At 38.5% G+C, this 12065-nt stretch overlaps 1 protein-coding gene across 4 annotated transcripts in view; it reads right to left on the reverse strand.

Annotated features, from left to right (window-relative positions):
- Window positions 1–12065, reverse strand: part of DZANK1 (double zinc ribbon and ankyrin repeat domains 1) — a 96852-nt gene that overhangs the window by 11832 nt on the left and 72955 nt on the right. For all 4 annotated transcript variants that reach the window (XM_074317623.1, XM_074317624.1, XM_074317621.1 and 1 more), the window contains 2 exons: window positions 3305–3408; window positions 1308–1382 (listed from right to left, as the gene is read on the reverse strand). In XM_074317623.1, the coding sequence (XP_074173724.1) occupies window positions 1308–1382; window positions 3305–3408 (179 nt within the window). The remainder of the gene's footprint in view (window positions 1–1307; window positions 1383–3304; window positions 3409–12065) is intronic.

Raw genomic sequence — 12065 nt, forward strand, 5'->3', positions numbered from 1 at the left:
AAAGTGTCAAGAATGATGGGATAAGTGTGTTCAAAGCAAGGGAGAGCATTTTGAGGGGGATTAATGGCAATGTGTCTTTTATTGTAATTTTTTTTTTTAATTTAAACATTCACTGTATTGTTTGATCACACCTCGTAGTAAACCTGGGGATAGCTACTCACGATGTAGATGCTATTGGTGCTTGCCCAGTTCCCCTTAATAGGTCAGTATCCCAGCTACTATGTTGACTGCTAACAGCTCACAATGATCCCCTTCTCCAGCCAACTGTCCTCACTAGGGGGGTGCTGCGGTGTCTTAGAGATTATGCCCCTCCTCTCCTGCCTCAGTTGGGGACAACTGTATGGTGTCATTCACACTCCAGAGTTCCTCATGGATCAGGCTAAAGCTAGACATCACTTGTGAACACCTGCTCACTCAGCCCCTTCCCTTGCCTTGTCCAGCGTCCCTCACCCCCCTTCTCCTGAAGTACCTCCCTGACCCAAGCTCTGCTCTAGACACACAACCTAAATGATGGTATTTAGTGCTTGACTTGGTTTCAAATCACTTTCATGTGCATTATCCCATTGGATACACTCAGCCTTCCTTTGAGTTAGGCAGGGCCATGTATCTATCCTGATTTTAAAGACACCATTAGTGCCCTGCTGGGCCTGTGGCAAGGGCCTAATAAATGCTAGTTCCTCTCCTTTGCCTTGCTTTCTTTACCCATCTCCTCAATCCATTGATTCTTTTGTATATGCTGACTTCTTGTCCAATGACCCTAAAGCTGCCCATGTTTGTTACACACTTACAGGCTCTGTGGTAATGACCCAGTCACCATGTAAGAGGGCAGATCAAGGGAGACACGGCCACAAAGTTTGGTTTCTTTTTTATAGGCAAATAGGTCAAAGTACATATCAGCAAACATTTTTGTCAGTCTTTTCCCAAATCAGTTGTATCGCAGATCTGTCATCAGACATCAGTGAGTATAAATAAGCCTGAGAACTACAGGACCGATGGGGTGGGTGATAATTCCTGTTCTTACTATTAGGTTGGTGCAAAATTAAATGCTGTTTAAAAGATTGAAAATAATTGCAAAAACCGCAATTACTTTTGCACCAACCTAATATATCATTATGTGCCTGAAAGCTTCTCTGAGGCTTAGCTCAGTTATTTATCTAATTCTATGATTGCTGGCCTACAGTCAACTTTCATAATATGTGAAACTTTTCCTTTCTATGGATTACAAAGAAAGATTTCAATAAATTGTAAGCCACAGTTTACTAGCTCAGTCAATTCTCCAATGAGTAACTTCGGAAGGTTTCACTTACCTTGTTTGAGACTTGAATATAATTCAGCCTGATGCTAACTTCATAGCCGTCTTCATGGACAGTAGCAGAGATAAGCTTTAAAAAAGTGTTAGAGAAAATTCACAACTGTGGGTATGAGACTCAGTGCCCTGAGCAACAGCAAAGAAATTCTGAGATGTTAAACTATAAATTTAATCACATATTTAATTAATACAAAAGAAGGCAGGAAAAGAGAAACAGAGGAACGAAAACTAGATAAAATAGAACACAGACATAAATCCAGTGATATTTATAATTCCATTAATTATAAATGAACTAAATAAATACCCCAATCAAAGAGCAGAGGCTGCCAGAATGGATAAGAAAGCAAGACCCAAATTTATACTCCTGATAAGAGACACACGTTAAGTTTAATCAAGCCACATGGCTAGATGTCATCACCTGGAAAAGGTGACCTGGGGCCAGGCCTTGGCAATCGAGGGCTAAGTATCACAGTTGAGCAGTTTTCTCTATAAGCAGCGGGAGGGACTCAGATCAAATCAGGGATCACTAAATGCTTCAAGGATCATATAATAAATGTTTTAGCTTTTGTGTTGTTTCTGTCATGAATACTCAACATTGCCATTGTAGCACAAAAGCAGCTACAGAAAATGTAAACGAATGAGTATAGCTGTGATCCAATAAATCTGGGTGGTAGGCCAGATTTGCCCCACAGGCCATAGTTTGCAGATCCCTGGATTAGGTCAAAAAATTAATAAGCCAGCAAAATAGATTATCAAAGGAAATTGAGCAATACTTGACAATGTTGGCCTATTTAGTGGCACAGGAGCAGGCATGCTGATTTTTAAAGGTTCCTTCTAGTCTCATGACAAACAGAGGAACAGGTCTTCTCATAGAGTTCTCTTTAATGGCAGAGAAAGGGCATGGGGTCTGGAGTCTGACAACCTGCTCCAAATCCTGAATCCCCTGAGACCGAGCAGTGTGGTACTAGGCAGGTCACCAAACTTCTCTGAGCCAGTTTTCCTTGGTGTCAAACAAGGTTTGTTCTGATTATCTACTGCAGTGCCAAAAACTCCAAACTCTGTATCATTAAACAACCCCAATTGTATCATGTTCATGAATTCCGATGGGGCCCAGCAGGGATGGCTTGTGTTTGTTCCACATGTCTGAGGCCTAAACTGGGAAGAATCAAATGGCTACAGATGGCTTCATGTTTGGGGACTGGAATGACCTAGAGTCTCGTTACTCATCTGCCTGACTCAGGACTGGGTTCATCTGGAGCTGCCGGCAAGTGCACCTACATGTGGCTACTCCATGTGGCTTGGGCTGCTCACAGCAGGATGGCTGGGCTCCAAGAAGGAGTGTTGGAGGTGAGCATGCCAAGCGAAAGGAAGCCACATGGCCTATAAGAGCATCCCTTGGGATTCTCATAGCATCATTTTTGACATAATCTATTAGTCCAACAGTCACAAGCCCACCCAGATTCAAGGTGAGGGGACACAGACTCCATCCGTGAAGGGAAGAAAGACTGTCGAAGAATCTGTGGCCATGTTTTAAAAACTGCCACAATGGTAATACTCCTACCTTGCAAGTTTGTTTTGAGGACTAGACATGATGAACACAATGCAGATACTGAGTGCACTGTTAAATGGTTAAATCTTATGATTACTATTGTTGTTAAAATATCTTTAAGTATACAATTTGAAGATTAAACTGTTCTGGGTCTTTTAGCTCTGACCATCAGAATTTCCAAGGATGTGGCATGTAAAAGCATGAGATGTTCACAATTGACTGTCTTAGGTCAGGTACCCAGGAGCAGACTGTGAGACAACACTCACGTGCAAGTGATTTATTAAGGCAGTGCCTGCAGAGGAGGACAGGAAGGAAGTGTGGAAAGCAGGGCAGGAAAGGGAAAGGAGCCAAGCAAAGTGCAATTTCAGGTGAAGTCCATCGAGAGTAACTTCAGCCTGATCCCATGGGATGCTGTGGAGTGGAAGTTCCATTCAGAGTCCACCCACCTTTCCCATCCTGGGTTCAGAAATCAAGGCCCGGAATTCAGGGTTGTTCTGAGCATAAGACCTGAGGTGAGCAGATATGTGATCCAACTGTTTTCTCCAGTATCCTAAAGAAGAAGAGAAACTCATCCACATGGATAATTCTGAGGCTAAGAAGGAAAATGCTGCTATGGATCATGTATCCTCAGAGATGCTATTTTTCTTTGCCAAACTTTGTGACAGATTTTACTTACTGAACCTCAGTTATGTACTAGAATAAGCTCAATTTTTGTTCCCACCTTCTTTTTATACATAATTAAGCATAGATTCTAGAATCTCAAAACATATTTTTATTGTTGCACATGGGGGTCTTTTTTTCCCTTTTTCTTTTAAAATTAACCGTATTGAACTATAATATGAATAAAACACACCTATTTTAAATGTACAATTTGAGTGACTCATTACACAGAACATTCCCATTACTCTTACAGGTTCGCTTGTGCCCCTTTCCAGTCTGCATAGGGTATAAAACACACTTGAATGGTCGCCACCCTTTAAAACGAGGGAGATTTCACATGAGTCGAGCTTTCTGGTTTCTCAAGTGCAGGTGACAGATGCAACAGTGCTGGGCCTGCCTTCCTGCACAGGCTTGGCTACCTAAGGCAGAGGGGCAGCTACACACTTTGGACAGGGCACAGGCCTCCAACCACCCACAGCCCAGGCAGGCCCAGCTGCCTTCCGTTATTTCCTGATTGTGCCTTGTTGGCACTTGAGTCTGCAAGTCTGCATTAGATCCTGCCAATGAGGACACTAAAGCTCAGAGCAATCAGCTAGCATTTGCAAGGTTACCCAGGGTGATTTCCTAGAAAGAAAACATGATTTGGAGTTCATACAAGCCTGCATTTAAATCCTGAATTTACCATTTATTAGCTTAGTAAACTTGAGCCAGAAACTTTAACCGCATTAAGACTTACTTTCTTTGCCTATAAAATGGGACTAATACCTCTTACCTCATACGTCATTATGACATTCAATAAGAGAAACTAAGTATCTTAGTTTGGGATCTCCTGACAGCAAAGCCTTAGAACAGGTGATTTCTTACAAAGGTGACCCTGAGAAACACAAGTGCTAGAGTAGTGTGAATGCCCCAGCACTTCTGAGGTGCACCAGCCCATGGACAGGAAGTCTTCTGCAGCTTTGGAGAAAGTCTGAGGTAGAAAACCAAAGAAACGTTGTGGCACATTCAAATGTGAGGGATGCTAGCAATGATGCATGACCACCACAGCTGCACTGAAACTGGAGGGGCTGAGGGGTATGGTGTGGTGCATCACAAGAGTCCACAATGAACATCACAAAAATGGAGGCATGAAGAGTGCTTCTTGAAATCACCCCTGGAAGTTACAACAAATTGAACAGCTATAATTCAACAAAGGATAACTTAAGCAACACACAAGCATGCCTGAGAGATCTGCGCATCAAATCACCCGAAGGTGGGCTCATTCGGTGAGCAGGGGAGAAGGGAAGAGGGAAATGCAGAGACGTGGGCCGTGGGCCAAAGGATGCAGTCTAGAGCTCACTGCAGTCTTAGGAGAGGGAAGAATTCAAGCTGCAGGAGGACTCCCTGTGGCCCACAGTCCTGTCTGAGGGATCAGCATATAACATGGCTGAACTGAGTGTTCGGGGCAGAGACCTCAGGTGAGAACTGTGGTTTAAGCCCTCACTACCAGAAAGAAAACAGAAAACAAAGACACAGAGCCTGGCTGTCTCCCCCTACCCTCCCAGTGTTAGAGGTAGGCTCTGGAAGAAACGGTAGCAGTATCAGATTAAAGAACAGAATATCTACAGTCCTGACAACTGGAGAGATGGTCCCCCAGTCCAAAACACACAATGCAACTAATTGTGGTGATAGGCAAAGAGCTGTAGGGGCAAGACAGCTGTGAGCTGGTAGGAGCCATTGCTTGGGGCCACAAACGTACCAGCTGCCTCTCAGAGCCCACCCTGCCCCACCCTTCTGGGCAGATCCCTGTGGGGCAACCACAGCCACTGAGATACACAGGTTCTGTATCGCGCTGCAGGGGCAGCATTGGGATTTCAGAAGCTCAGAACTCTATTGCCCTGAACATCCTCCCACGGAGGTGGTGCCCTGATCCAGGCCACCTGCTCACAGAGGAGAAGCCTACCTTCCATCGCGTGAGAAGCTGGAACAGTGCAAGGGAAAATAAAATGTTACAGCAAAAGAGAAAATAAAAGGCTGCAGCAGGAGAGAGAATAAAATATTCCAGCAAGACCTAATGGAAAGCAAAAGAAAGTCTTCTTCATATCAACCTGCTGCAGAACCCACTCCTGTAGATGTCCAGGAAGAGAAATAACAATTCATTAATTGCCATGAATAACCAAGGTAACAAGACAGCTCAGAAAGAAAACGAAAACTCTCCAGAAAATGAACTTAAAGACATGAAAATATGTGACTTAAATGACAGAGAATTCAAGATTGCTATTTTTAAAAAACTCAACGAGAAGCAAGAAAACACAGATAGACCTCAGTTTAATGAACTCAGAAACACAATCAAAAAACAAAATGTGGGGCAGCCGGTTAGCTCAGATAGTTAGAGTGTAGTGCTCTTAACAACAAGAATGCCGGTTCAATCCTCACATGGGTCACTGTGAGCTGCAGCCTCCACAACTAGATTGAAAGAACTAAGTGACTTGGAGCTGATGGGTCTAGAAAAACACACTTAAATACATAAAAGTCAAAAAAATGAATATTTTTACCAAAGAGATTGAAATAAAATTTTAAAAAGTAGAAATTCTGGAGATGAAGAACTCAGTAAAAGAAATGAAGAATGAAATAGCCAGCTTAGGTAATAGAGCTGACCAGATGGAGGAAAGAATTAATGACATAGAAGATAGAAATCTGGAAATGACACAGATGGAAGAAGAGAGAGACTTGAGACTTAAAAGAAATGAAAGAACTCTACGAGAACTTTCTGACTCCATTAGAAAGAACAACATAAGAATAATGGGCATACCAGAAGGAGAAGAAAGAGAGAAGGGAACAGAGAGTATATTCAAACAAATAGTCGATGAGAACTTCCCGAACTTGTGGAAAAAACTGGATCCTTGAATTACAGAAGCAAACAGAACACCCAATTACCTCAATCGCAACAGGCCTTCTCCAAAGCACACTGTATTGAAGTGGTCAAAAATTAATGACAAAGAAAAAATTCTGAAAGCAGCCAGGGAAACAAAAGCAGTAATCTATAAAGGAAAGCCCATTAGTCTATCATCTGACATGTCAGCAGAAACTCTACAAGCCAGGAAAAAGTGGAATCAAATATTCAAACTATTGAAAAAGAGAAGTTATGAACCAAGAATTCTATATCCAGAAGAGATATCCTTTAGATATAAATAAGGAATAAAGACCTTTCCAGACATACAGAAGCTGAGGGAATTTCTAACATATGACCTGCGTTAAAGAAAATACTGAAGGAGGCTTTTTGACCTGAAACAAAAAACCAAAGGAATACAAAATGATGAGCAATATTACAAACAGACAGACAGAAGCAGGAAATGGTAAGCCCTACACAAAATAGGGCACTATACACTTAAAAATAACATAAAGGGTAAAGAAGATAAAAACATTTAAAAAAAAGGAAAAAGAGAAGAGAAGGACAACTTGCTACAGGCAACTCAGAAATTAATTCACAGCACAAGTGAATTAAGTAAATAAGGGACAACTTGTCACAATAAAAACATAAGGGGAGAGAGTAAAGGTCTGAATCTGCAAGTGGTAATGGAGATAAGAAACATACTGAAGAAGAAGGACTACTGTATATATGAAATTTTCTTTTACATAAACTTAATGGTAGCAACTGAAAAAAAAAATCCATAACTGAGATATCTAACAAAAAAAGAAAGAGAGGGAAAAATCATAGAATACCACCACACTAAAATAACATACAGCAACAAAAAGGCAAAGAAACAATGGAGACACCAAGTTACCAGAAAACAAAAGACAAAATGGATATAGGAAATCTTCCTATATCAATAATCACCCTAAATATAAATGGACTGAACTCGCCAATAAAAAGGCACAGAGTAGCAGAGTTAATCAAAACACAAAACCCAGTCATATACTGCCTGCAGGAGACACATCTCAGCTACAAGGACAAATTTAGGCTCAAAGTGAAAGGGTGGAAATTGATACTCCAAGCAAATGGTATCCAGAGAAAAGTGGGTATAGCCATACTTACATCAGATAAAACAGACTTCAGGATAAAAAAGGATAACAAGAGACAAAGATGGACATTTCATAATGATAAGGGGGACAGTACAACAAGAAAGCATATCACTTATCTATATATATGCCCCAAATCAGGGAGCACCAAAATATACAAAGCAACTACTAACAGAACTAAAGGGATAGATTGACCAAAACACAACTATAGTAGGGGATCAAATACATCATTGACAGCTATGGATAGATCATACAAACAGAAAATCAGTAAGGAAATGTCAGCCTTAAATGACACACTAGATGAAATGGACATAATTGACATTTACAGAGCCCTTCATCCTAGAACATCAGACTATACATTCTTTTCTAGTGTACATGGAACATTCTCAAGAACAGACCATATGTTGGGACACAAAACTAGTCTCAGCAAATTTAAGAATGAAATCATATCAAGCATATTCTCTGATCACAAGGCTTTGAAATTGAGTATCAGCTGCAAAAAGAAAGCAGGAAAAACCACAAATACGTTGAGAGTAAACAACATGTTTTTAAAGGATGACTGGGTCCAAGAAGAAATAAAAGCAGAGATCAAAAGGTTCATAGAAACAAATAAGAATGAAAATACATCCTACTAAAATTATTGGCATGTAGCGAAATCAGTAATAAGAGGGAAATTTATATCATTACAGGCTTATCTCAAGAAATAAGAAAAATCCCAGATAAACAACCTAACATTATACTTTAGAAAACTAGGAAAGAATAACAAATGAAACCCAAAGTCAGCGGAAGGAAGGAAATAATAAAAATCAGAGCAGAAGTAAATGAAATAGAGAACAAAAAGATGATAGAAAAAATTAATGGAACAAAGAGCTGGGTCTTTGAAAAGATTAATAAAATTGACAAACCGTTGGCTAGACTCACTAAGATAAAAAGAGAAAAGACACAAGTAAACAAAATCAGAAATGAAAGAGAAGTTACCACAGTAGCCACAGAAATACAAAGGATCATACAAGAACACTATGAAGGACTATATGCTACCAAATTCAATAACGTAGAAGAAAAGGACAAGTTCTTAGAAACATATAGCCTTCCAAGACTGAATCACAAAGAACTGGAAAATCTAAATAGACCAATCACCAGTAAGGAAATTGAATCAGTCATCTAAAACCTTCCCAAAAGCAAAAGTCCAGGACCAGATGGCTTCACTAGTGAATTCTACCAAACATTCAAAGATCTAATACCTGTCCTACTCAAACGCTTCCAAAAAATTGAAGAAGAGGCAATACTTCCTAACTCATTTTATGAGGCCAACATTACCCTGATACCAATACCTGGTAAGGATAACACAATTAAAGAAAATTATAGACCAACATCTCTGATGAATACAGATGCAAGAATCCTAAACAAAATTCTAGTAAATTGAATACACTGTATTAAAAAGATTATACATCACAAACAAGTGGGGTTCATCCCAGGGGCAGAAGGATAGTTCGACATATGCAAATCGATCCATGTGATACATCACATAAACAAAACAAAAGATAAAATTCATACAATTATATCAATAGATGCAGAAAAAGCATTTGAAAAGATACAACATCCATTTATGATTAAAACTTTAAAAATGGGTATAGACAGACAATACCTTAACATAATAAAAGCCATATATGACAAACCCTCAGCTAATCATAATTTACAGTAAAAAAACCTGTTTTTAGAGCCTTTTGATCTATGTTCAGGAACAAAGCAGGACTGCCCCCTCACCACTGCTTTTTAACATAATGTTGGAAGTCCTAGACAGAGCAATCAGGCAAGAGAAAGAAATAAAAGGCATCCAAATTGGGAATGAAGAAGTTAAGTTGTCACTTTTTGCAGATCACATAATTCTTTACATAGAAAACCCTAAAGACTCCACAAAAAAGCTATTAGACCAGTACAGTAAAGTTGCTGGCTACAAAATCAACATACAAAAATCCATTGTATTCCTATATACTAACAATGAAATTTTAGAAAAAGAAAATTTAAAAACCAATTCGTTTTGCAATTGCAACAAATAGAATAAAATACCTAGGAATAAACTTAACAAAGGATGTGACGGACCTATATACTGAAAACTATAAGACATTTTTAAAAGAAATTGAAGAAGACACAAAGAAATGGAAAGACATTCCATGTTCATGGATTGGAAGAATCAACATAGTTAAAATGGCCATGTTACCCAAAGAAATAGACAGATTTAATGCAATTTTATTAATTCAATCCCCATCAAAATTCCAATGGCATTTTTTAAAGAAATAGAACAAGAAATCATTAGATTTGTATGGAATCACAAAAGACCTCACATAGCCAAAGCAATCCTGAAGAAAAAAAAAGAGTAAGTCCAGAGGTATCATATTTTCTGACTTCAAATTATACTACAAAGCAACAATAATCAAAACAGTATGGTATTGGCAGAAAAACAGACATACAGACCAATGGAATAGAATTGAGAACCCAGAAGTAAACCCACATAAATACAGACAGATAATTTTTGACAAAGGAGCCAAAAGCAGACAATGGAAAAAAGAAAGCCTCTTTAATAAATGGTGCTGAGAAAATTGGAATGCCATGTGCAAAAAAATGAAACTAGGCTGCTATCTGTCACCATATACCAAAATTAACTCAAAATGGAATAAAGAACTAAACATAAGCCCTGAAACAATAAAATGCATAGAAGAAAACATAAATACCAAACTCATGGACCTTGGGTTCAAAGAAGATTTTAGGAATTTGACCTCAAAGGCAAGAGAAGTAAAAGCTGAAATAAAAGAAGGGGACTATATCAAACTAAAAAGCTTCTGCACAGCAAAAGAAACTATCGATAAAACAGAGACAACCAACTGAATGGGAGAAGATGTTTGCGAACAATGCCTCCGATGAGCTAATATCCAAAATACATAAGGAACTCATACAACTCAACAAAAAGACAAACAATCTAATTAAAAAATGGGCAGAGGACATGAACAGAAACTTCTCCCAAGACATCCAAACTGCCAACATACATATATATAAAAAAGCTCAATTTCACTAGCTATTAGGGAAATGCATATGAAAACCACGATATCACCTCACACCTGTTAGAATGGCTGTCATCAACAAGACAAATAATAACAAGTGTTGGAGAGGCTGTGGAGAAAAAGGAACCCTCATACACTGTTGGTGGGAACGCAGATTGGTGCAGCTGCTATGAAGGCAGTGTGGAGGTTCCTGAAAAAATTACGAATAGAATTACCATATGACCCAGCAATCCCTCTCCTGGGGTATACCAAAAAAATCTGAAAACATTTATTCATAAAGATGTATGTACTCCGATGCTCACCGCAGCTTTATTTACAGTGGCCAAGACATGGAAACAACCAAAGTGTCATTCGATAGATGATTGGATAAAGAAGATGTGGTATATATCCACAATGGAATACTACTCTGTCATAAGAAAAGATGAAATAGTACCATTTGTGACAACATGGATGGATCTTGAGATTATTATGCTAAGCGAAATAAGTCAGACAGAAAAAGTTGAGAACCATATGACTTCACTCATATGTGAGATATAAAACTGAAAACACCAAAGGAACAAGACAAACAAATAAAGAAACAAAAACTCATAGACACAGACAACAGTTTAGTGGTTACCAGAGGGAAAGGGGGGAGGGAGGTGGTAGAAGAAGGTAAAGGGGATTAAATATATGGTGGTGGAAGGAGAATTGACTCTAGGTGGTGAGTACAGAATGTGATATGTAGATGATATATTATAGATTTGTACACTTGAAACCTATATAATGTTACAAACCACTGTCACCCCAATAAATTTAACTTACAAAAGAAAAACAACAGAGAAAATCAGCAATACTAAGCTTTAACTTTTTGAAAAAGAGCAATAAAATTGACAAATCTTTCTCTAGACTGACCAAGAAAAAGAGAAATGATTCAAATTACTAGAATCAGAATTAAATAGGTGACATTATAACCAACATTATGACATTTACTGAAATAAAAAGGATTATGAAGGAATACTATGAACAATTGTATACTAATAAATTAGAATACTCAGATGGAGTAGACAAATACCCAGAAATAAATAAACTTCAAAAATTGACTTGACAAGAAATAGAAAATCTCAATAGACCTATAAGAAGTAAAGAGATTGAATTAGTAATCAAAATTACCCATTAGACAAAGTTCAAGCCCAGGTGGCTTCACAGGTGAATTCTATCAAATATTTAAAGGAGAGTTAATATCAATACTTCATAAGCATTTCAAAAACAAGGAAAGGAAAAAAAAAACTATAGAAGAGAAGACTAAAGGCCAATATAATGCTGATACCAAAACCTGACAAAGACATCACAAGGAAAGAAAACTGGAGACTAATAATTCTTATGAATATAAATAGGAAAATCTTCAACAAAATACTAGCAAAGTGGACCCATAAACCTATAAAAAGATGTATATACCACAACCAAGTGGTATTTATCCCAGGAACGAAAGGTTGGCTTATCATCTGAAAATCAA

This window comes from Rhinolophus sinicus, linkage group LG13 (genome assembly GCF_036562045.2).
Source record: "Rhinolophus sinicus isolate RSC01 linkage group LG13, ASM3656204v1, whole genome shotgun sequence".
In the NCBI taxonomy this organism is placed as follows: Eukaryota; Metazoa; Chordata; class Mammalia; order Chiroptera; family Rhinolophidae; genus Rhinolophus; species Rhinolophus sinicus.